This window comes from Nipponia nippon, unplaced genomic scaffold (genome assembly GCF_047370975.1).
Source record: "Nipponia nippon isolate SJK-2023a ecotype South Korea unplaced genomic scaffold, ASM4737097v1 scaffold_25, whole genome shotgun sequence".
NCBI classification, from domain to species: domain Eukaryota; kingdom Metazoa; phylum Chordata; class Aves; order Pelecaniformes; family Threskiornithidae; genus Nipponia; species Nipponia nippon.
Window position 1 is genome coordinate 3,176,302 of NW_028262342.1, and position 26,708 is coordinate 3,203,009.

The 26,708-nt window shown below is 45.1% G+C and overlaps 1 protein-coding gene across 1 annotated transcript; it reads right to left on the reverse strand.

The window, feature by feature from the left end:
- Window positions 1-319: 319 nt before the first annotated feature.
- LRIG2 (leucine rich repeats and immunoglobulin like domains 2) lies at window positions 320-24,838 on the reverse strand. The gene is made up of 18 exons (XM_087761974.1): window positions 24,552-24,838; window positions 19,431-19,502; window positions 18,858-18,932; window positions 18,228-18,362; window positions 17,560-17,703; window positions 17,282-17,425; window positions 16,522-16,665; window positions 16,117-16,260; window positions 13,264-13,344; window positions 12,352-12,423; window positions 12,145-12,213; window positions 10,552-10,715; window positions 9,031-9,351; window positions 7,827-8,108; window positions 6,607-7,056; window positions 5,982-6,131; window positions 4,407-4,688; window positions 320-3,795 (listed from the first exon to the last, which is right to left on the reverse strand). Exons 1-18 carry the CDS (start codon window positions 24,779-24,781, stop codon window positions 3,566-3,568), a joined length of 3,189 nt encoding a protein of 1,062 aa, XP_087618100.1. The 5' UTR covers window positions 24,782-24,838; the 3' UTR covers window positions 320-3,565.
- Between the last annotated feature and the right edge of the window lie 1,870 nt (window positions 24,839-26,708).

Below are 26,708 nucleotides of genomic sequence, written 5' to 3' on the forward strand. Positions count from 1 at the left end.
GGGAGCACAGCGGCCCGCGGGTCTCCTGGCCCAGAGTCACCAGCACCGTTAGAGAATTACCCGCTCATTTTCAGAACAGGATAGAGGGTGTTCCCTCCCAGAAAACTGAAATGAGAATCACAGAATCAGAGAACGGGTGAGGCTGGAAGGGACCTCTGGAGGTCACCTCGTCCAGACCTCTGCCCACCTGGAGCCAGCTGCCCGCGAACATGTCCAGACAGTGAAGCTTACTGTATTTTTTCCCTATGAAAATTAAATATCATAGAAGAAAAATGCATTATTTCATCTGAAAACTAACAAAGTTACACTGGATGCCCAATGTATATAGCATTTTATTGAATGAAGGTATATTACAATAGACAAACATATATTACACATGCTATACAAAATATACATTCTTACGTGGAAAAAAATATAAATAGACACTAGGAAATAGCAACAGGGAACAAGAGCAGCTTTGCTCACACTGTTTTATGAACCCCCAGTTCCTGCGCTGTTAGTACTTTGGCATTGACTGAAGAAACTGTTGGTGTTCACTGAGAGCAGAACGGCCACCCCCTCCTACCTGCACCTCCCGGGGGAAAGGGGAAAGAAGAGAGACCTGACGTTTTCTGCAAGTCTGCCGAGGAAGTCTTTCCGCGACGCTAAGCACAGCAAGGTCTTCACCTGCTTCCGAGCTTCAGCTATTTACAACCAGCTTACGGACTTTAAAGAGACACCATTGCTCATGGAAGGATGCAAATGTCCTAATTCATAACGGCAGCTTTTATAGGCCCATACCTCACAGAAATGAGTGCAGCTTTAGCTCCTAAATGGCTCCGAGAGTTAGCACTTCTGTTTGTTCTGGTGCAGACAGCATTAATTTTAAAGCCTTGGTCTTGACCAAGCACGTCTTACCTACCTAGAGGGAGTTCAATCACACTAAGGAGCTGTGCCCGAAGTACACCTCAGGTCTGGACATCAACAGCTGTACCGCGACAGAGCTGTATTAGCTCAACTCCACAAAAGAGAGGGATGAAAGAAGTATCAAGCATTTGCCAAGCGGTGATGGGAGACAGAGCCGCAGCAGGGGTGCTGTTTTCCTGCTAGTGGGAAACTGTGGCTCTGCACAGAGAAGCACCCTGCCCCAGCAGCCTGTGTGAGTATCTGGAGAAAGCAGCAAGCAGCCCAAAAGGAAGAGACTTTGCTGCTGCTGCTGTAGTTTCATGACCTGACCTTTCTCATCTGGATTTAAACTGACAGTATTGGGTTCCTGCAACAGAGACAACTTTGGATTGAAAATAAGCACCATGTCTTAAATGCTGTCTGGAAAGGAAAAGCCTGGAGGAAATAAAACCAGAAAGGAATGAACTTAAGATTCTTCTTTGAGCATGTATGTAATTAAAGCATTTGAGATGTCAGAGCCCAACAAGAGTTTAACACACCTGTGTTTCTCTCTACTTCATCCAAAGGGCAAGGGCAATTGGATCCTCTTCCTCCTAAAGCTGCTGGCTATCAGAGCAACCACAGTTGGTTTGAGAGCATGGTAAGAGCCCTTGATAATATTTGCTTATTTGCATAGATCTGACTATTATTCATGCCCAAAGAGCTGTGGGAAAATAATCATTATTCCCAGTGTTTCCTCACTCATTTACTCAAATAATCCACAGTCTCAAAAGTTCCAGCTGGGATTCTGCATGACTGCACCTGATACTGCAGTCACACACCCTTCTATCGAGGAACGGGTCAAGGGGAAGTCTGACATACCTCTCTTGGGCTGGTCCAAAAAGCTTTTTCTGTCTTTATAAAAATACCCATGCACCTGTTTTCATTTTAGTACATATCCTACGACTAGAAAAGATGCAACAATGACTAGGAAGAAAGCCCCTTGCTCTTCAGGCATGAGCACACAGCATAACGTTGAAGCACTCTAGCGCCGAGCACAATGTACTTGCTGAAAACCCCTCACCGACGAGTCCTAACCCCTGCTACACAAAGGTGCATCTTCCCAGAAGAACGAACTTTTCAGAAAGTCTTTATAATGCTCTTCCTCCTGATTTTATCAGACACGTGCCACTGTAACTGATGAAGTCTGCGTCTCCTCTGTCTCAGCAACTACCGGCTTTTCAATATTGAGCGATTCCCTGCATATTGTTCCATTTCTGACCTGGCAAACATTTAAACATTTTGGCCACGCTGAGGTCTAGGGAACTATCAGAGAGTTCAAGACAGCACCAAGTTTGCCTGATACTTTACGACAGAAAAGCACACAAGTGTTTTAAACTACATATGCCTCTTGGCTGTGTGGAGGAAACAGAAAATCCACGGTACAGTTCACTGAGTATTTATCAAATGATCGCCCAAGTTATCCGATGCTTTTCATCACAACATTCCTTTTAAAAGCTCACCTAACTGTCAGCTAGGAAAAATACAGAGACCCCTCCGCAACATAGACAATACAAAGGCTTTTTTTAAAGACAAAAGCTTAGATAAACTTCCGAAACAAACCACTCAAGACTCCCATCTTATACCGATTTTGCCAGTTGACCAGAAGGAAACGTTTTGTGTACTGTTCTTTTTGTTTGCTATTTACAAGAACTACTGGGAAGGCAGATACTACAGCCTGGAAGGCAGGTTAACGCTGCTCGTTAACGCAGGGTCTGCTGCGCTTCAGGCTCTACCGGACAAGACGGGTGCCCAGTACAGAGCTTTAAGGACTCTCTCGACACGCAAATGGGTCAAACTTGGAATTCCGCTACTGTCATGAAATGGATCAGCTTGCGGTCAGGTCAGCCAGGCTTAACGCGTACCGAGTTGTATGTAACAACGAAATTCATCAATATCACAGTTTCACCACATACCTATAGTAAACTTGTTTCTTTCCAAAACAAAGACAGCTCTATCCCCTCAGAAAGAAGCTTTCGGTCTCACCAAAAAAACCACCAAACCCAAAACATATGGCTTGATAAGCAGCTGTCAAGACTAACAGTATGATACATACTTTGGCATAATAAAAAATATATTTACATTACAGCCAACACATTTATATGCTTAGTGTATACAAAATATTTATAAATGCAAATTTATTTACAACTAGAGTCCATTATTCATAGGAGAAAACAAGCCCCAAAGACTGGTAACAGACGCCTGCCAACAGTCTAAGGAACAAAAAGCTGGCCAAGAGTTTTATGCTTACAATTACCGGGGAATTCCATGAGGAGGCCCTGAACATTTGTTTTCAAGCAGACAATGCAGTGTGAAATAGCTATGCATTCTTGAGAGATTTTCAAAGCATGCACCAACACAAAGGCTGCTTCCAACATCAGAAAATCCACATTTTAATGCTATTCTTGTGGACATCACTAATCATCCATGGGTTCTGTTGCACATTCCCATTTTCCAATACACAGAAATCCAAGGAAAAAGGGCATGTGCCACCTCCTCCTAGGGAGTCTGACTCTGTTTAGCCAGCCTGTAATTGCAGACACACGTACACAAGCATCTTTGGCCTTGGGGTTAGTCCTGAGGTAGTAAATACAAAAAGTCAGTTGATACGGATTTGCTTTCAAGACTTCATTTTAGTGTCTTACGTGGTTTCACTATAGTCATGAATGTTCCGTGTCCTATTAAAATCAAAGTTATGTTCACGTAACCTGTGGCAAGGTCTGGGTGAAGCAGCTTGTTCCCGGTCACTGTCAATACTGCCCTCGCTTCGAAGAGGTCGCGGGGTCTCACGGGCTGACTGCTGATGCAGAAAGTGTGAGTGAGAGAGCGCTAGGTCTTTGTTTACTCCCCATAAAGGAATCTGAAAGGGTTCTGAGGAAGAAAAATGAGAAGATGAACAGGAGTGAGTTCATGATAAACACACTCAAATTTTAGACAGATTTGAGTTGTGCCACTCGGCAGTAACAGTCTTTCTGAGGTTATTTTCTCTATTTTTGAGAGCATATTTGACTGGATGCTCTCCTGTTTCAGCAACCTGTTACAGTAACCAGAAACACCACACACCGGTGCAGTGTGAATTTTTAAAAAGGCTACCTGGTACCTGGAAGAAAGTCAATATAAAAACAATCAATTGGGGGGGGGGGGGAGGGGGCAGGGGGTGAATCTTTTGGAGTTCTTTGAAACTCAGGCCAGCTCAAACAGAGGGCTATTTGAATTTCCTATGTGAAGCTTTAACTCTGGCTAATAGATAAACTTGAATACATGCAAGGGATCACATTCCACAAGCTTTAAGAGTTGAAACGCAGATTAAGAAATACTATCTTTTTAACGTCACCCTCTTCAGCTCTTGGGTACTGGATGCAAAGTGAGGGCTAGTTCTGAGAACGGGTGGTTAATAAACAGACTAGTTACTCCACAAACTATGGTCACTCAAAGAATTATCAGGGAATACAAAGCAACAAGAGGGAAAAGGGGACACTCACCATTAATCTGCTGGGAGGAGATTTTCTTTTCACTTATTTTGTCGTGGTTGGTAAGGAAGACAGACATGTCTCTGTCTGCTAAGAGATTATCAAGAGCACTGGTTTCATGTTGGGCGCGTGCTGCATACGTTTCCTTAGGCATCTGTACCATGAGATTAGGGAGAGTTTGATCCAGGGGGTCCTCTTCGGTGATGTAGGCATAGGGACAGTACTCTCGTGTTCTGGAGTAGATGTTTGCGTTGTCGTAACAGTCCGAGCAGATCACCAATGGCGCTGTGCCACCTGACAAACACGACGGAAAAACAGCGCTCTCAAAGAGGATACGGATGCTTGATTTCCATAGATTCTTTCATGTCTTAGCATGATCATGTATTACAGCAGCACGGTTCGAAGGGCCTTTATACAGTTGACATGGCAAGAGAATACTCAGCTTGACTGTTTCCTGAAGAAGTCACACGACAAGTGCTCTAGGCTCACCACCATCCAAATTCCCAATAGCACTGCCCTTCTGAGGCCGACCGGGGAAAGCCACGGATGTGACCGAGAGCAATCTCATGTGTGCTCTCCTGTTTCAAGGGCAAACGGGTTCCAGGCAGGTCCAACCCGCTTGCGCACCAGGCTGAAACAGCCCTGGGATCAAACCGGGATGCCTATCCACATCGGCTTATGCTCTTGTACCAGACTTGTACCCTGCATGCCCACACACCTCAGACCAGACGACAGAGAGGCCACAGAGACGAGCTGCTTCTCAACCCCTTCCCAATACGGACTCTAGCGCAGTAGGACTACAGACTGGAGGGAATGGATCATGGGACAGATGTGAAAAAACTCACACTGAAGGATCCCTTTTGAAAGCCAGCCTATATAAGGATCGGATGGCTCCTCAGCATTTGGATGGTAGAAATAGCATCTCTATAGACTCAACGACACAAATATCCTGAAAAGCATCCAAACAAGGCAGGGAAATAGCGCAGACCCCTTAGTTATGACTGTAGCAAGCGGACTATAAGTCTGGCAGAGGCAGCAATTTTATGCTAAGGACAAAAGGTACAGCAAGTCATCTTCCAAGCAAATTTTATTTCCACCTCTACTGCCTGGACTCTTGAGATGCCAAAGGAAAGAAACGGCACAAAAATCTACCCTGACATTTAACCTAGGAATTCTCTAATGGCATCCCTGCCTTGCTGAACAGATCACAAACCCTGAATCAAAGAGCCTCTGGAGGGAACTGTACTACCCCGGCACCTGAAGGACAGCAGTCATGACATCTACATGCAAAGGCACTCACAGCCGATGTGAGCCCAGATGTTGCTGGGCCAAAGACGAAACGATGTGCACAGAATGCAGAAGCCTTGATAGCAGAATATAAACAAACACCAGAAGAGAAACAGGAGGTGCCTCAAACTCGGAACGCTCAATGGAAATTTTCAGATTAACCTGAATTCTTCTCTAGGAAAAGTCACCTTTGACGTTAATATGCAGTGCATTGTGCAATACTGCTGCCAGCTATGAGGACCAGACTGCGCGCTGGCATCCTGCTGAAACACAAATAATACATGTGAGGGCTTTGCTTACCATCTGTGCCTTTATGCACGTAGCTACCGGCTGGAGGCATAAGCTGCTGATGGCTTCCCGCCTCTGAGTTACTGTAGCCTTCCTGAGGCTCTGACAGAGTTCCTTGGGAGGACAGGTAGCTGGGAATGTCGGCAGGTAGGTTCATCTCCTCTGCAAGGCAGAATTAACACCAATGACGTTAACAGCTAAGTGCAAAGATTTCAAGGTAGTACCCGCGTTAACAAAAATGTTCCAGAATTTCAACTCACAAAGTTTTCTTTTATCTACCTCAGTGATTAAAAATCCATATAGCTAGTTCAAAACCAACAGGGCCAGAACAGAAATTTACACATATTATTCCAGGCCCTGAAAATATTCGTAAGTTTATTCAAATATTTATTGCCAAACTGTACTGTTTTCCCTCAATGTAGAACAAATCTAGTGTATAAGGAATAAAATTAACACACTTTTGATATTTAAAAAAAAATGTTAAAATGAAGGAATTTGAGCAAATCCCTGAAGAGATTTTAGAAGGAAATCTTCAGTTCTTCAATCTTATCATCTGTAATGAATCCAGAAATTTCACGACTCTTTAACAAATGTTTTGGATTAAAACCAGGGCTGAAGACTTGCTTTTGCACTTTACCTGTGTTAGTGATGCTGTAATCTTCACTCTTCCTTCTCATGTGGTAGATCACAATAACCCACACCAGGGAAGTTCCCACAACACAGCACACCACAACAATAATCACAATGCCTACTGTCGTCCAGCCATCCTCCTCATGGACAATGCCGCTCTGGGAAGAATCGCAATTTGGGGAAGCCAGGACATTTAGGTAAATATGGCCACGCTCGGTGCCCAGCGTGTTGGACATAATGCACGTGTACTTCCCAGCATCCTCTAGTCCAGCATCCACAATGATAAGGAGTTGATTTGCTGCAGCAAAAAAATGCCGTTCTGTGACTGTCAAAGGGCCGTCGTCTTTAGTCCAGTTGAGGCGAGGGGCAGGACTGCCACCAGCTATGCACTGCAAGACAGCCGTTTCGCCTCGGGTTACCGTTCTGTCTTCCAGGGGCCTCATGAAGGAAGGAGTTTCTGTGACAGCGGAGGAAAAAAAAGAAAAATTATAAGGTAACTTCATTGCGCAACACCAGTGTGTACTCCATGATATTTAAAAATTTGATCTTACAACCTGAACCTAAGCTCGAGCAATGAAACACAGGATTCAGGAAATTCTGTGAGTTCAGCTCTTCTGTGGATCACTGCAGCAAATGCAAGTACAGCAAACGTTCCTAAAATTATGCTAGCCACAGTCTGTTTTATATATTCCCATTCTAAATTTGCTTATGACCGTAACGTTAAAAGTCGGTGTCTTCAAAAAATACTGCGCTCTAGAAGGAACTGTCCTTCCGTTATTACTCAGCATAGTTCATGTTACCTGCGACTAAATTTGTTCCAAGGCAACACAAATTATCTATCTAGTCTACCCGGCCGGACTGATACGTGCCCCTCAGGTCTCTCCTGCAAAGATCATACTAACTTCACTGGTCAGCAGTGTAGCTTAGCTTCTAAAGCTTCACCGTTCAAAAATCACGTCAAGTGCTGCATTCAAATGCCCCAAAACCAGGCAAAGCAGTTAGAGATGCTGTTCCAGAGGCAGCATCCTTAAATTTAAAGTTGGGGGGGGAAGTCTTCTCTTGTTCCTTATTGCAGAATTCCATCTACAGCTGGAGGAGGAGGACACTACGCTCTTTGTATTTTAACTTCATGCTTTAGGACTTAAGGTTGCCACTTACAGATAAGCCACACTACCACTGCAGAAGTGAAGCGCTCCATGGGCAAGCACAGATTAGCACGCCACTTACCCAACACAGTCAGCGTGGCGTTTGCTGACAAACCACCCGCAATGTTTTGTGCCATACAGCTATAGATTCCCATGTCTTCTATTTTCACATTGGCAATAAAGAACACATCATCCTCAGGCATGACGTGCATCCTCCTCTCTCTTGCGGCAGGGAAGTCTGTGCCACCGTCTTTCTGCCAGGAGATCTGCGGAGTAGGGTGGCCCTCTGCAGCACACTCCAGCCGGGCCATCGCCCCAGTGCGGATAGTAAGATCCATTGGGGTTTTCAGGAAAGAAGGCAGCTCTGGATCAAAGGAGACATAGTTTCAGTATTTTCAGTACCAGGGAAAAAGCAGCAAAAGCTCCACAGCACAGAGAATATCTGAAAACAAACACATCTGAAACACACCTGTAGTTCTTCCTAAGGAAGAGGGGCAGATTCTTCTGAAGAACTGCACCAATTTTCAGTGGTCATTTCTAAGAGCCTGTCCTCCAAACTTAGGTACAGTATCTACAGTGTTCATTTAAGATGATCTGAAGAATAACATTTCTCACGGGGACAAGACAGGGAAAAGGCTTAGCTTTCTTCACAAGCCCTTTGTCACACTTTTTCTTCCCTGGTATCAGGGAAGGTGAACTTCCATCTCATCAGCCCAAGTCCACATTATCTGTTCTGGACGAGCAAAAGCAACACAGGCACCTCTGCTCTCAGTTACAATGGGGATCAGTGGTCTACCGACTGATGTGAACATTGTCTTCTTACCTCCCTTCCCTCGAGCCAAAATAGAGTCATTATGACTAAAAACAAAGGACTTCACAACTGATTTTTCAGGGTTTGTTTCCAGTCCCACAAGTTATTTTTAGCTGAATCTTCCCTAGCTTTACAAACACACGGGAAAGGTGCTTAGTTCTGAAGAGACAGCAGAGGGAGCTTTTAGTTTGAGAGACTTCTACCTCCATTTAAGTAGATGAACAACTCATTGTGTTACAATGAAAGCATGGGAGGTATCTGCCCCTTCTGGAAAGTGAACAGAAGGCTTTTCACCAACCAAAAAAAAAAAATCATTTCTTTCCTGCTTTATAAAAAGATGTTTGACACTTCTAAATACCAGTGAGACAGCCTTGCAAGACTACTTTGGACCAGCTCTAGGGAAAAATAGACTTATAGCTATCTAAATAAAGCTTTAGGTTAAAAGTGTTTCTCCTTTGTTACCATGATTGCTTACCATTGACAGTCAGCTTGGCTTTGTTGGAATAATTGGAGCCAAAGTGATTGGTGATGATGCACTGATACTTTCCTTCATCGGTGAAATTCACATTGAAAAGGTGCAGGACAGTGGTATACTCGACCACCTCACCACTTTGCTGCTGGTATCTGGCAAAATTCACCACCTCTGCATCATACAATACTTCACTGTCTTTACGCCAGGCAGTGGACATGGGCGAATCACTGCTGCTCACAGCAGTGCACGTCAGAGTCACGTTCATGCCTCGCAGAGCAATTGTGGTCTCAGGATGCACTCTTATCTGCGGTTTAGGGAAATTATCTGAAAATAAGAAGCACCAAGATTAGTTACTTTCCTCTTCCAACTTGCAATTAATATCGCAAGAAAATGCACTCAAAAGACAATGTAAGCAGAAAGCAAGCTTTGGGAACAGATGTCCTGCTTGGTGTGCACATATTCAGCTGTTTTCACTTGGAAATCAAGCTGTGAAAGAGGATTAGAACCACACACAGGCATACAGAAGAAGCACTGAGAACAATCAGCATAGAAGCATGGTCTTGAGCAGCGCCCTGCATTTCGTACAACTCTCTGGAACTCGCTATATTTAGATCACACACAAAAGCCGTGCTCAGCTGAAGAGCTAGGCTATTTCACAAAGGACTGAGACTTATTTTCAGATAGTTTAAACATCTTGAAGAGCCTTTCAGTTCTAGAAATACAAAGCATAGCGAGCTGGCAGTTACTATCTCATCCCACTCGATGAGAGTTATTTCAATACCTATTATTTCAGCAAAGACATTCTCGTAGGCACGCACAGTGTTCAGTGTCAGGCACCACGGTGGTGATATTAGAAGGGAAAAGTGGGTGCTTGTGCCTACATGATGATTATTGTAGCCTTTACCACCAAAAGGATGAAAGAATTGTGTACACACAAGTTACACTTATCAGATTGCTCACCCAGAAAATGGAACACCAGACTATTTCCAGGCCTGCCACAGACTTCACACATGACTGGGCAAAGAGTCTCTCAGTTTTGCATCTCACAGTTCGGTTACAAAAATAAACAGGCTTATGTCTGAAACTGTGGTGGCAGAGACCAGATAAACATTACAGATACGGAGCATCAGAAAATCTGCCAGAGTATTAATTACTCTAGCCTTGCTGGTATGGCCAAGAACCAGTAAGGAAGTGTCAAACAGCCCTTCTAAAGCTAAAGGCATTCATAAACTGGGAGAATGGAAGCGTAATCAGTTTTTAACAGTAACCTAAATGAAAAACAATGCAGTCTCACAGAATTACTCCCTCGGGTTAGCTTCAGTGCTCAAATACAATGAAAGAGGGCAAAGAGAAACAGAATTAAATCCCAAACTCCAAAGCAGACCCAGTGATGTACACAGGCCCAGATGTGCATCACGGCCAAGACCAAATACCTCCAGCAGTGCTACAGCCTGATTTCAGAAAGGTACCTGCACAGATTTGTGTTACCGTGTTTTGATATCAAAAGTCATTAAAAATACAAACCACAGACAAAGTCATCAGGATCCACACTGAGAAGGCTTTCTCCTGCTAACCATTCAGGATGAGCACAGCTAACGTTCACAGCCTGCTGTAGACGGCTGTCAGTGAGCCACTGCGGCAGCCATTTCAACTGGCAATCACAAAGCAAGCTGCTCGTGTTCAAAATTCTGCAGAAACAAGGCAAAAGAAAAGTGTGATTAAAGTTTAGAATTTCACATTCCTACATGTGATTTCATACAGCCAAACAACTTAAAGCATCTATGTTCAGAAATGTCAAGATTTACAGTATTCTTTTATGCCTATGGGTATTTACTATAAAATGTTAGCTACATATGCTATAAACAACCCAGAGAAAGCTTCCCTCTATGTCAGCATTAAAACCTTACATTTCTTTTTAATTCTGGAGAAAATAAGCTTGGAATTTCAACTTCTAAAAAAAATATTAAGCCTGTCTTTACAATTATCCCATCCCTCTTTAAAGCAATTAAAAGGAACATAACACTGCAGAGCAGCTCTAGGTCTCAAACTAAACACACTTGCCATTATGAAATGAGTGTAAGCCTCAACAGTCATTTTCATGCCAGCTAATAAATATTTAAGAATGAAAGTGATTTGTTTCACACAGGTATCTACTGCAGATTGTTTTCTCTGCTCCACAGAAAAACTGTGAACAGAAAACAATGATGGGTGGCGTTTTCCCCACCACCTGCTTTCAAAAGTTCCTAAATATTATGTACAAGTATGACTGACTGGAGAAAGTCCAGCATTTTAACAACAAGTCATCAGCCACTGGATGAATCCAGAAGTGAGAGAGGAGAGGCCCACAAACGAGCCAGGATTCCATCTGCTGTTTGCCCATACATACCAACAGTTCCTCACTTTTAAGATACGTTGGAGAAGGCAATGAAAGTCTTATCTTTAACACCTAAGATGTGTCTCTTCAAACTGGCAGATCTTGCAGACTAACAGTCCATCTGGCCAAGATTAACTAATTGAATAACAGTTTTAAAAAACAGATTACACGATATTCAGAGACTTTATCTCATAGAGAAGACTGTGTTACAGTAGGATTAGTCTTGGGTGTGAAGGTCACTTCCCATTATAATACTTTAAATGTCTGAAGATCACAAGAGGCTCTAGCAGTTTAAGCATCTGCTGAGCAAGTAAAAATTCTTGTCTAGCTGTGAATTTTAAAGCCTTTCCCTAACCCCAAAAATGGGAAGACAAAAATGTAGCATTTGCTAACCCCCCTGAAAGATTCCTGATGAATAATTTCTTTTGTTCACTGTCTACATGCTAGCGTTTGCTGGAGTTTGCTGCAAAATCGTAAGATATGAAAAACTTAATGGTTCAACACCGCAAGAAAATAATACTTTCTATTAATTGCAACTAAGGAAATGGAGATGCAGATTCCATCAAACCTTAAACCTAAGCATACTGCTACTGACTTTGAGTCAATAATTCATCAGCATTGCTTTAAATATTTCATGATGAAAGCAGACACAGTTCAGTCAACTTCAGCCAATCTTACAATGGCTGAAGGACTCTGCGAGGTAGGACTTGTAAAGAATCTGTAAGTAATTGTCAGGAACTTACAGCTCCTTCAGGTGAGCCTGGGCAAATGCATTTTCTTGGATGGACATTACTGCATTGTTGCTTAAATCTCTGTAAGTTAAGCAAAGAGAATAATATGGGTAAGTGTGATTTCATATGCTACCTTCAGTTAAATTCTTGAAAATTTGACAGAGGATAAAAGACTGAAGTTGGCAACTAATTAGAAGTTCTACAAAGTAAAGTACTTACAGATGTTCAAGTCCTTCAAGACCAGAGAATGCTTTTTTGGTAATCGTCTTAATCTGGTTTCCTTGCAAGATTCTGAAAGACAAAGCCCCCCAAACCCAGAAACCAGTCTGAATGTCAGTATGAGTTCACAAATAACACCCAAAAGAAGTTCCCTATGATGTTTAACTAAGTCTTTTTCTAATTCTAGCTGAGCTAAAAGATCAAATACTACTTTTTGAGCTTAAAGGCTCAACTAATTTTTCCCAAGAACAAGGTTTCTTTTCCATTCTTAACTTAGAGATTTGGGTTAGAGATATGTCTGAAGATAATTTAAGTCAGCAGAATGAAACAGTGATAAGCAGAACTTGGGAGCGGAGCAATAACTTCCTAATACCAGTCTGCCACAATCACATTAGTTCCCGAGACTGCACCCTCGTACCAAGCTATTTGTTATACACAATGTCTGCTGCTCCACAGGACGGAGCTTCCCACAGAACACGGGGCACTGGATGAAAAGTGCATAGGCTAAGTACTGAAAAGCTGTTAATTCAACAGCATTTCATATTTGCTCAAAAATATTTTTTTTTTAATAAGCACCAACTTTTACCCAAGCTAAAGCAGCACAAAAAGTGACAACCATCCCACAGCAGGACTGGGCTATTCAATAATAAATGCATTCAAATACTTGTGCTTAATTCCTTCAAACTGGTGCTGCAAGGTGATCCAGTGCTACGCAGCCCCAATGCTCCTGACCGTGGAACCCAAGCCTGTATCAAGAAGTTGTAGCACAGAAGTGGAAACACACTGAATACAGCTGCCAACTAGAAAGGCTTTCTGCCTCATGTCATTGATTTACAATTACTTAATATTTGCACCCTCCCTCTACTCTGTGTGCTAGGAAGTACTGTCATTTCAGTGGTTTGTAATACATACAGTTTATCCAGCCTGCTTAGTCCCACAAATGCTTCATTTGCATCTTCTATGGCCCAGGAAATCTCATTGTTCCGCAAGTCCCTGCAGGAGAAGAGCCTTCTCATAAAGAAGCCTTTAACATCATCATGACCACTGCTAGTGGCAAGCTAGGGAAGAGAACTTACTGTTGTACAAGCCTGCTATGGTGCTCTGGTACAGTGCCACCTGGCAGGTCTCAAATTTTTTATAAAACTAAGCTTGTCAGGAGATGAATATTCCATTTCAGAGATGCAAGAGAAAATAGAACTGTTCAAGATCAGTGCCGCAGACAGAACCATAAACAAATTCTGCAGTACAACTTCTTGATGTGGTATGTAAGGAAAGACCCAGTCTGACTAGCACTTGTCATGTGAGAGACTATTTACCAGAAGCTGGGAGAGGCTCCTGAAGCAAGTTGGTTCATGTAAGTGAATTAACCAATACACTAGCAGCATTAATCTTCCTGAGTAACAGGCTTTATGATAGCATTTGCATATTAAGAGATTACACACAGGTTATAGCGTAAGGCTGCCAGGCACAAAGTAGTAGATTTACAGAATGAAGTTGATATTCTGCTCACAAATCTTGTTACCAGCTAATGGGATTTCTGTTTGACCTGTGCACAGCACTTTGGCCCCTCACGTAGAAGAGCAGTCCAAACAGCAAAAGCAATACAGCAATATGGTTCAGAGAGGTTTAAATGCTTTTTAGAGAGAAGGCGAAATAAATTCAGTTGCGTTTTTAGCTTGAATGGCGTGGGCTGAGCCAGAGCTTCCGTCAAAGCCACAGTTTTCGTCTGTTCTGCTACCCCTGTGCACAGAAGTCCCTGCAGACAGGAGCGTGTTTAAAGGAAGATACACCAATGAAAGAGCCTGTACTTCATTTTACCAGATACTATATGCATCAGCTTCATGGAGCTTCCAAACAAGTCAACTGACACAGAAAGCGAACTACATATACAGGCAACATGTATACGTATACATCATCTCATACAAGCACTTGTTTCCTTGTGCTAATGGTGGAAAAATGAAGTATCTACTTTCCCTTGGGTGAGACTAAGTTGCATAGAATACCACCCTGGAAGAGAGTGGGATCAACCTCCGGGACACTGTCAGTGGTAACGCTTATTTTCTTATTTTTCTTACTTTGAAATATGGAAGTTTTGTTCTTAACACCATGCAGCAGTCATTTCCACAATTAATATATATATATACACACTTTAAAGTTTAGGACAAAAAGAAAAGAATTCCATGATTCATGCATCACAAGGTCTTAACAAACATGGCCTTAATACCTGCTCACATTAAGTATTTTCCTCTTTGAAAATTATTCAACCTAAGGTACCGGACATGGATGTGATCTAATGAGAAGAATGACTAGATGAATAATATGCCAAATTTATTTCCAAGTTGCTAATTCTTGTGATTTGAAACTTGTTTCTAGAATTATCTCCAGGTCTGCTTCAGAATTTTAGATTGTGAATGCTGGAGGGGCATCAATGCCGAGCTACTCACAGTATTATGGACTAAATAATGCAGTAAGATGTAAAACTTCAAAACTTCAGTGCTATTCTTAGCTACACCTTTAATCCCACCTTGCTCTTATTACCTTGTAGTTAATATACAGTTTTTACAGTTTATTCTTGTTAATTAAAGCTACATTGCAGAACAGCGGCAGGAGCTGAACATACAGAGAAATATTTATGTCAGCCTTAGCACTAAAACAACCAGTATACAAGCAACAATGGAACTAATCCGACAGCAACACGGTATCTCCTGTTGTTTGAAGTATTTTTACACTCCACTACTCAGACCACTTAGCAAAACGAGTGAGCAACCCAGAAGAAAAGCCCCTCATTGTGTGAGCCGAGGAGTTGGCTCCTCATGCTTGGCTGGGCACGAATGCTTGGAGCCCTGTTAATCAGCACTGCCCTCCGTCCTGCACATTCCAACGCCGAAGCAAAGGGCCAGCCTCTCAGCTGCTGACCCCCCTGAGGAGCCCAGGAAAACCTACTAATTAATCTGCTCTTGTTCTCTTTCATGCTACTCTAAATCTAAGAAATTAGTTTTAATTATTTCATTAAAAGGTTGCATTAAGGTTAACAGAACATGACTGCTTACATAAATCTCTCTGGTGAGTTTGCTTATTTAAGCATTTATTTAATGAACTGACAGAGGGGTTATAAACTTTCACTCCTTTCTCAACTACCATTGTTTAGGATGATTACAACTGTTCAGATCTACTTGGGACACTTTTTTTTTTATTAAGAGCCAGGATTGAGTCTTTTCTTGTCAGAAATATCAAACAGCTGCAGCTGCTACGAAAGGTCCTGGCAAGAGCAGAGGTGTGCCTGACAGCAAGAAGTAATCCTACCCCACGCCCAATACGGATGCCTATGATTTCAGCACACGAGCAGGGTGGGCTAAGCCATACCTTCTACAACCAGAAGGACTCACCGCTTGGTTTCTGAGGTTCCAACCCTAACAAAACCATCTGGAATAAAGAGAGGTCCAGGCTGACCATTCACGCCACAACTGGCACTTACACAAGCTTCCACACCTTCTCAGAACCGGTATGACACGCAACTGGGCGCTCAAGGTTACCAAGCCACTGTTTCGTATCACCACTAAAATTAAGTGGTTGGTTTGTTCTAGCTGTTCTGTTATCTCGGCAGACCAAAAGGTTGTCAGCCCCGCCACGCCCGCAGGCAGGACAGCACACAACAATGCCAAAACACTGATCTCAGGCTCCCACAGCATAATATTCATTGTCTTTACTTCCGAAAGCTTCCCTGCATTAAACTGAGATTTTTAACTAGAAGTTTTCTGTACTTACAAGGTTCGAAGATTTGTCAGACCTCTAAACACACCATCAGCGATGTGACTAATGCGATTGTCACCCAGGTTTAGTTTCTCCAGTAAACCAAGTCCCACAAAGGCAGACTCCTTGAGGCGAGTTAGCTGGTTGTACGACAAGTCTCTAGAAATATTGAACATGCACTTTAAAGGCAAGTAGAGGGGGATTGATTATGAAGATACTATCAAACTTGTTTAACTATTGAGTTTTGATTAATTTCTCTAACAAAACACTTACAAACAGAAGTAAAATACACAGTGTTATCACGGGCCTAACAAGGAAATCGAGTGCTTCCTTTGGTAATCCATTCTTGCTACATACGTGCTACCCAATCTGTTATTGCAACATTACAAAATCCCCAATGAAAAACAGCCCAGGACTTACAGCTCAGAAAGCCTTTGGCAGAACTCCCATGCATCTGGACTGATCCTGTTAATGGCATTCTGGCTAACATAGAGTTGTTGCAATGTCCGCAGACCATACAGCCAGCCCTTGTTTACTTCTGTTAAGTTATTATGTTCCAGTTCTCTAAAGAATTAGAAGGAAAAACATTTGTCAAACAGATAATCAATGAAACATATATTTACAAAATTTCACCTTGTGGATCTCAAAATGATTTACTAACATTAAGCCTTAGGCAACCTGAAATGCATGATTATATTCATTCCACTGAGGCCAAAAGAGCAAACAAAAGTATATGAAGAACTGAGTAACTCAAAAACAGCTGCAGTAACCCAGTGGCAGAAACAAAACTAATCTCTGTTCTCAAAGATTATTTCTTTTTAAAAAATCTTTTCCTAACACTGCATGGCACGCCCCTGCGCTATCTCTGTCAAACAGTCACACGGCAAAGAACCATCCCATGTCATGGGGAGTGCAAATGAAAAGCAGCAAAAAGCAACCTACAGAATCAAAGAATTCTTGATCACCAAGTGGGAAGAAGTTGGGGAGAGAACCAATATCTTTCCACCGCTGAAGTAACCAGACATGATATCAAAATTACGGGAAAATACAGATCTGTAAACTCATCTCCCGTGATGCCCATCAATATCTCAGCACAGCCTTGATGTAAGGGAAGCCATACAGGACCCAACCCTCCACAGCTAGAGTCCCGAAAAGAAATTCCACGACTAGGCATACTCACAATTCTTCTATATTACCCAGGCCAAAGAATGCTCCATCCATTAGTCTGCTAATCCCATTGCGCTGCATTTTCAAGGATTTTAAGGATTCCAGTCCTTGGAATGTAAGACTTTCCACTATTTTAATCCGGTTCCTTTTCAGTTCCCTTATATGAAGACAACATTCAAATATTAAGACATCTTTTGATAAGCACCACTTCGTGAAAGTCAAGAACACATACTGAGATGAACCACCCAGCTGTAAACGCTATGTTTTTAAGCTTTCAAGACTGCTACTTACAGAAACTGCACGTGAGGCAATTTGAAGATCTTTGGTGGAATCACACTAATCCTATTTCTGTTCAGCTTTACTACCATTAGTGAGCTAGATAAGTTATCAAGACAGCCCGCTTCTAGAGTAGTTATTCTGTTGTTACTCAGATTCCTAGGAAAGGAAGAGGAAAAGAAGCTTTTCAGAACATGGAGAATTTTAGGAACACAACTGCACGAGCACTTCGGAACAACCACTTTTTATTAGAACTCAAGTTCTTTGTGAAGTCACATCAGAAATCTGAATTACGGCATACCAAACTAAATCATTTTTCCCAAAGGAATCAGTGCTAGCAGCTGATTTTTACTGCATGCCCAGTCTTCAGTTAGACATGGTCAAGACAACGTCAACAGTGATTTACTCAAAATGGGCAGAAATCAGCCCATGCCCCTGCGGCTGAAGTACTTGCACTTTGACAACAGCAGTTATTGTTTTTCATACTATTTGAGAAAATGCAATACAGATTGGTATGAAAAGTATTTTATTTCAAGCACATCTGTAGCTACGCTGAGCACTGTTACCAGTTCAAAGCCACGCAAGGCTGCCTACTTTAAGACAGCAACTGAGAGTAGATGAGATCTTCAACATTATTGCTGTAGAGCCAGGAATCCCAGATGTAACGGATCACTCATACTTACAGGTACTTCAGTTGCATCCGCGGAAAAGAAGAAGCTTTAATTTCTGAGATAAGATTAGAACTAAGATCTAGATTTTCCAATGAAAGGTAAACTTGGAGTTGCTCAGCATTTATTTCTGGAATGGTATTGTGTACCCTGAAAAATACCAGCAACACATATGATTATCAAAACACGTCATCCTTCAAGTTGCACAGCTGAAACAGCTGTAGGATTCTGTTTATCAACATTCTTAGCAAGCCTCTTAAATGGGACATGTAGCACACACTTCAGACTGTTAATTCCTAAAGCAATACTGAAAATCCAAGAGCTATTTGCCACCTTGACATATGAATAGATTCAAATGCCGGGGCCTGTAGTTGGGCTGTTCCTTGTGGGAACTGTCATTCCTAGGCTGAATCCTTCCCCTTCAAAGCTGCCTGCCTTGGTTGACTGCATTTTATTGGTAATTTAGGGTGACTTGATTGTCTGATTTCTATTTCTTTAAAGAGTGCTTACATATTCCCTAAAGCACTTCAGATGAGTAGTATTTCAAGACAAAAGAAGCTATGTTTTCCTACAACTTGATAGCAGAACTCTAATACGATTCTCCCATTCATTAAACGAGAAAAAGGCAGACAAGCTATTACTTACAAGGAGAGAAGAGTTATATTAGAAGTTGTTTCTCCAAAATATGGAATTTCACTTAGCTCATTGTAATTCATTTTCCTTTAAAAAAAAAAGAACAAAAAAGATTACTGGCACTTCCAAGAGAAGAAAAACCCTTTTGTACGCAGCAGAAATAGCTCATATCACAGAACACATTTAACAATTTTGTTATGTTAATAATACTTAGTTAGTAACAAAAAAGGATCCATAAAAGCTTAAATACTGATCATTTGAACAATTTAATAGCAAAGCACGCTAGCTTTTACCATTCTCATGGATACTATTACTTCTCTTTAGCTTAGAAGCAGCTATAGTCAAAACAAACACCTCATTTCTTTTTAAAAATATTGGTCTTCTAACCTTTTATGAAAAGGTTTTCTGCTCACAAAGCATCAGTTTTATACATAAAATACGCTGCCAACACAGAGCGTCCATTTTTAATTAACTGGCACTGAATATTTCTACAAGTCAGACCAGATAGCTGGACATGCAATGAAACGCACTAATTAGAGTGAGGTGCAAAATCTTTAGAGTTTATCCTCATAAAAAACAACTTACACTTCTTGTAGCGTATGAACAGACAAATCAAGGCTCCAGTTGGATGACAATAAATGATTATGACTTAAATCCCTAGAGAACAAAGAGAAAAGTTATTCTGGCTCCTGGAATAAAAAAAAAACAAACCAAACACCACCCACGTATGCTTTATGCAACCTGAAAGTTTTAAACTGTATTTTTCAGACATACAATTCTTCCTTCACCAAAGGAAGGAGAGGTTCTAGCTTGTTCTAGTAGTCACTCACAGTAAGTCTAGACAGTTCTATTTCTCTGTTTGAATCGAATAACTTTTTGTTAAAAAGGCTTCTTGAAAGAAAGATCGTATCTGATCACAGCATTTTTCCTTTAAAACATAGCTTTATCTACAATACTTGCCTATTGCAAAAAGGAAAAAACCTTCCAGGGACACAAAAATAATTTCTTACAAAAATGCTTGTTGTTGAACTGTTTTCTGTAGCAACAATCCCCCTTTTCTCAGCCTGCCCAGCTTTTCAAAGAAGCTGACTAGTCAAGGCAGGCTTATTTTAAAGGAACAACATACACACAATTACCAAACAAGCTGGAGGGGAGAGAAACATGAGGCTGGGAAGCTTATAGAAGGCATGCTTTAGTGCCAGTTGGTTTTGCTTATAGAAAACAAATGCAGGGGTTGGATTGTTTCAATGGGCAAGAGTTGTTAAATCTGTTTTTAATGCCCATACTGGATGTTGATGCTATTCCCATTGCTTTAACTTTAAATCAGGATTTTACTTTTGCCTTGGACTTGGTGTATAAGATGTTATAAGAAAAGCAAAACCATGCCCTCTTCTGAGCACTAACTCTTTGGGCACGGACTAGCTCCATTTTGTGACATGAGTCAAACCATGACCAAAAAAAAAATACCAGGTTTATGACGGAAACCTGGTTCTAGCCATACCAGTGAGGAGAGACAGACGTCACTCCAAATGGTGAAACCAACTCATCTTTTTGACATCTTTCTGGCACAAGTCCAGAATGGAGACGAATCCCCGAAGCTTGTGCCGACAGCCCGAGCCGCTGTGTGTTGGAACAGGCCTGGCACTGCCACCGAACTTGTCAAATACAACTGATACCCACACCACAGTCAGAAAACTGTTAATAGGTGCATATATAACTGAACACTGCCTATTGAATCAAAAAGTCTGGCTCTGCTAGCTAGTTGTGCCTGCCTGTCAGCAAGGCATCATGCTTCTCACTGTTTCCAATTCTGATATCGAGCACAGAGCCATAATGAGCTCCTTTCAGCAGGAGCTGTTCACCTTCTGATGAGTTCCTCTGATGAGGTCCTGTATCACTGATTCTCTTTCATGATTACAGAAGTAACACAGTACGTATTTATTACGGCTAGTTTTAAGATCATCAGGCAGGCTGCAGCTATGCTGACACAGGAGACAAAATTATCCTTTAAGAACAAAAATACCACATATTTGTTAAAAAGATTAAAATGTTATTGATCACAGTTAAAAATATTTCCATCGACAACCAAGCTCGGGCAGTGACGGCACCCACGCGCTCGTCTACTCTTGCGAGAGCTTTGGGCCTTAACTACACCAAGGGTTGAACCTCTACAGACACGAAACTGCCCAAAACCCATGACTAGGGGAAGTAAAGGTCCCTTCCAACTGAAATATTCTATTCTTCCTGAAGGCCTTAGAAAAATCAAGTTTGTTTTCTTTGCATATTAATCTGACTCCCAGGATCTTTGTCAGTGCCCGCTAACCGTGCCTGACACACAGGTTGGTCTGGCTCTGCACCCATGGCGTGGTTTTGCTCATCAGTGTAGCATCTGGACACCTTGAGGAGCGTGTTATCTTCCGTGTCCATTGTCTCATCCTTCCTCGATGGGTTGCTCTCAGGTCCTCTGGAAATAGCATGGCTTAGTACTTCTTAGTACGATCATCTAGTCCAACTGCCTGACCACTTCAGGGCTGACCAAAAGTTAAAGCAAACTATTAAGGGCATTGTCCAAATGCCTCTTGAACACTGACAGGTACGGGGCCTGGGTGATGAGGATCTGCTAACATTTAGGTATCCCCCCAGAAGACTACTTCTTACTACTAAGTTAGAAATTAAGATTTTAATTTAGAAAGCCCAGTAAAGTATTCTTCTATTATTACTTGGATTTGGACTATAACAAAGTTTGCATTAACAATAAATCCTCTTTCAAGAAGTTGGGTATAGCTCATACTTAAAACAGTTCTGACATTACTTAGAGCTAGTTACTGATGTTTTTCTTTTTGACTGACTGATCACTAAATCCAAAGTGAAATACAATTATCTATAAACACAGAAAATCAGACTATCACACAGCTAAGATTTTTGCTATCATGCAGAACCAGATATAATTCCCTTGCTCTGAAAAAGCCAAAACTGAAGAACCCGTCATTTTAGAAGCACTTGCATTTTTACTGTGAGGCCCATGCTATGCAAGATACAGAGCAAACACGCAAAATTTGTATTTTAGAGATTCATCTGGTATTGTATATAACATCATCTAAACATTCATTTTGAGCTGAAGTGGTATTCGTCTCTCAAGTAAATAAAACAGAATGCACACACCAAATTGATTACCATATACTTAGTCCTGGAGAAGGATCTTAATTCAGCCCATCTGAGCATACCCGCCTCCTCCCCATGGCACTGTGCTGGTACAGGTGTTGATGCAGCACACAGCCAACCATTTGAGCTAAAAATACACAAGCTCACCCCAAAATCCTGTTGTGAAGGGAACCAGCTGAACTAGTTAACTGATACCTAATCTACTTTTATTCATCATCTCCCTAGTTATCAGCATATATAAACACACCTTCAGGCAGCAGTGTATGACCAGAAGGCAGCGACCACCAGCATCGTGCTTCCCTTTTCCCCTACAGATGACTGCCCTACAAGCAGGGCTTACATTCCTTGTTCTAAAGAACGTAATGTTAAGATGCAGACACATCAAAAAATACTCGCTAAGTCTTTGACTTCCCTACCCTTTTCATCACTGGCCAGGTTATCCACAAAACATATGTAATTTAGCAGGAAACATGAAGTTACAGTTGCCTGAATATTTCCATCATGAAAAAGAGTTCTGAAGGTGCTCTCCTGGCCTTATTAAAAACAAAAACCCAAAACAAAATAAAAAACCACACACACTGGAAGCATCACCTGCAAGCAGTTTGAAAGAGTTAGGAAAAACAAGAATTTTTAGTCCCCAAAGTTAAGTGAAATGATATCACAGAACTGAGAGGAAAAAGCACATCAGGAACTTTTTCATGTGAGAAAAATTAAGCTTTGATTAATTTTGAACAGCTTGTATGCATTATAGCTCATTTAGATTCAGAACTGCTGGAGTAATCCTAGTGAAGAAAAAATGTCACCCCCACACACACTTTGTGTGCCAAAATCCTGAAAGCCACAACAGAGAACATACACTTAATTATTGTTTGCAGCACATGTCAGATTGCATAACGTAGCACAGCGCCAGCACCGCTTCTTCCCACTGCGTTTTGTGCCAACCAGTTTTAAACACACCCTCTATCAGCTTGGAGAAGGATACACGTATTTGTTGAAGCTTGAAAACTTGCTCTCCAAACAGCATGGATATCGTTTTGCTTATTAGCCACCGATGAACTTTCAAGTCACTTCTCCAGGCACTGACGCCCTCCCTGACAAGCGCTAGTGTTAAGATAGCCTTGTACCTTTCTAAACGCGAAAGGTTTCACAGATAAGTTAGCTGTATTTCTATGCTGAAATACGCATCTTCTCTTAAACGTTTCCAACTGCTTATCATGCAGGCAAGGAAGAGAACTACAGAACCACAAAGGGGCAAGAAGGTGACCAGCTTCCTTAGACATGCCCAGTTTTTAATACAGATCAGACACTTGAGTCCTGCTAGAGGAATTCCTGGAGTTAACTGAACATTGGTTTGTATATTTATGCTATCTCCCAAACGGGCTTTTTTTTCTTCGTCTGGAATACTGTTATTTCTACCAGCAGGGAAACACGATCACTCCAAGAGGGCCTGAGAACTTCCCTGTGCACTAAAGTGGTTTTTGATATCCCTCGTACTTCAGCATCTCTTCCATCGCAGTACACTGCAGCCAAAGGTGGCAAACCCAGCAGTGACTACGACGGTAACAGCCAAGGAAGGATAAAGGCGTACAGCACTCGACCCTGTGCAAACACTATTTAGCACACTGTCTAATTAAAATCTTGGGAACAGATACTAAGGGTGGGCTACCAATTGTTTTGTTGTTTTCTAGGGTTTTTTTTTTGAAAAACAATGGCAGCAAACATCAAGGGGAGACCACAATGGTTTCCCTGAGGGAAAAGGAGGGAGTCACTGAGTTGCAAAGCAGCGAAGGGCTGCAGAGGGAATCAGAAGCAGTAGGAACTGCCACAGCACACAGCCGAAGTCGGGGGCTGGAAGGAATATTTCTAAGCACAATCATAAGGGACTATGTCCTACAGCTTGATCTGAAAAAACGTTAAGTCCTGGCTTGACTGGCATTACCAAAACTTCTACTAGCCACAACCTGCTCCTGCTTCACACTCCTCTCAAACGTTATCGTCGCATCGCGGGATAAGGAAAGCATGAAAGCCGTGCCTCGGAGACCCCAAAGCGCGGGGCCTTCCTCCGGGTGGGTGCAGTGGTGCCAGACCCTCTGCCACCCCACGCCTCCGCTCCAGCGGCTCTGCCTCGGCCGCTGCCCCTGCCAGCCAGGCTCCAGAGCCGGCGGCCGTTGCCTTCCCACCGCCAAAGCCCGCAGCACCCCCGGGCCGCAGCGCACCCGGCCGCCCCGGGCCCGAGCGAACGGCTCCCGCACGCCCAGCACCGCCCGGCGCTTCTGCCGCGCCCAGCACCGCCGGCCCCCGCGGCCTGCCGCGCCCGCCCCGGGGCTCCACTGCGGCAGCCGAGAGGCCCGGTCAGGCCCCAGCCTCGCACAGCGCTCCGCCGCCGCCGGGCCTCGCACCCTCCGCCGGGCCGCCGCTAGGCCCCGGCCCCGCACACGTCCCCCCCCCCCCGCCGCCCGTTAGGCCGCGGCCTGCGCGCAGCCCGCCGCCCGTTAGGCCCCGCGGCCTCGCCGCGCCCCGCCCGCCCGCCGCGCTCACACTCACAGGCCCGTGGTGCCGGCGGGCAGCGGCGGGATCCTCCGCGGGCCCGGCCCGCCGGGCAGGCGGTGCCGGCTGCAGTCCAGCAGGCCGCGGCGGCAGGAGCAGGGCGCGGCGCAGGGCTCAGCGGCGGCCGCCCGCGCCCACAGCGCCGCCGCCGCCAGCAGCACCAGCAGGGTCCGCGGCCGCGCCCCGCGGGCGGCCCGCACGCCCGGCCCCGCTCCCGCTCCCCGCATCCCCCGGCCCCGCGCCGCCCGCCCGGCCCGGCCCGGCCCGGCCCGGCCGCCGCGACCCGCCCCGCCCCGCCGCGCCACCTCAGCGCGCAGGCGGCGAGGGGCGGGACCGGGCGGGGTCGGGCGGGGCTCGGCCGCGCCCCGCCCCGCCCCCGTGTCCGCCCCAGGCCGGCGGCGGTGCCGGCCGTTCGCGCCTCGCCTGCCCCGGGCCGGGCCGCCCCCAGCCCCGCCGCGGGGTCAGCTCTGCGCCCGGGGCGGCCCCCTGGGGCGACTCCCGGGCGGCCCCGGCCGAGCATCGCCGGTGGAGGGGCAGCACTGCGCTCCCGCAGCCGGCACGGGGGTGGCCGGGCCCGCCAGGCCTCAGCAGCGCCGGCGGTCGCCGGTGTGCAGCCAAGCACCGCCAGCGCCCAGCCCCGCGTCCCAACGCCCGCTCGCGGTGTTCGGCCTGCGGCAGCCAAACCACCCTGTACCTGCGGCCTGTCGCTGCGTGCCCTCTGCAACCCATCCGTCCCGTCCACGTCCCCGCTGAGGGGCTCGCGCCGCACCCTCGCCCGCTGCCGGAGACGGTGGCTCCCTGCCATGGCCATGGCTCCACACCGAGCCCCTGAGGATGGCCACAGGCTCTGGGGAGCAGGACCACAGGCACCCAGCGGGTGCACCCTGAGATTCGGCGGGGAGCCGGGAGGGCTGAGGGCCTGTGCCGGGGTGGTGGCCGGAGCCCGGGCACTGTTGGTGCTGTTCAGGCACTGCCATCTCGTGGTCCTGGCCCCCACCGGGAACGGACACGTGTGCAGGACGGCCCTGCTCTCCCAGGGTCTGGTTGCCCACTGCATCAGGCCTTGGGTGGGCAAGGCGTGGGCACCGCGCTCACCACCGCAGCCCTGCAGGCGCGGCTGCATAGAGCCCTCGGTGCTGCGGCGTGGTGCCCAGCCCGCAGCAGGCGGCAGGGCTGGTAGCTGGCGGCAAACCCAGCCCGCCTGGTTGGTGTGGGGCTGCCGGAGGCTCCATCCCAAGCAGGCTCAGGAGAAAACATCCCCCTTCCCCTCGGGTTGGGATCTGCGGCTCAGCAGTGCCCGCAAGCAGGGCAAGCCGGTGCTGGCACTTGCAGCGCCTGCAGTCCTGGGCCAGCCCCAGCTTCCCTGCGCGGCCTGCAGCGAGGCTGGGCAGCAGCCAGGTCCTGCTGCAGGCAAGTCTGGCTGCATGGGGAGGGCGTGCTCTCCCCAGCTCCCCAGCCGAGGGAGCTGCACACATCCCTGCTTCTCAGAGCAGCTCAGGGCACGGCTTCTGTTGCGGAAACTGGAATCAGATGCCGGTGGCAGGTGGAAGGAGATTCCCACGGAGGAGTGAGGCCGGACCGCCCTGCCTGTTGCTGCTGGGAGGCACGTCTGCATCTGTGCAAACAGGCCCGAGCTCTGTGCAGGGGCAGGGGCACCGCAGCGATGCTGCCAGCTGGGGAAGCTGCTGCCCGCGTCACGGTGGCTGCTGGGTGGCTGCTGGCAGCGCTGTCCCCGGCTGCCCAGGGCCGCAGGCTCCGGGGGAGCTCAATTAGGAGCATCTGCTCGGCCAAAGTCCAGGGCCCAGCACAGGTCTCTCCAACAATTGTTCCCACTGCAATTTGCATTTATAAGAGTATTGCCATGGCAGCAGAAATTTGCATATTAATAGAAGCCAGTCCTAATTGTTGAACTGCTCCTAATGTCTCAGAGCAGAAAGGAGCCTGCTGTGTTTTACCAAGCTGCAACTGCCGCTGCTGGGGGCCCTGCCTTCCCAGCCAAGTTCCTTAAAGCTCTCCCTGCTACTCCCTGTGCCAGCCCCAGCCCCGCGCAGCTCCCACGAGATCTGCTCAGTCACCCACAGTATCAATTTAGGAGGGAAGGCCCGGGCTCCCATCCTGCCTGCTGGGAGCCATCTGCACGCACACGGCTGATGC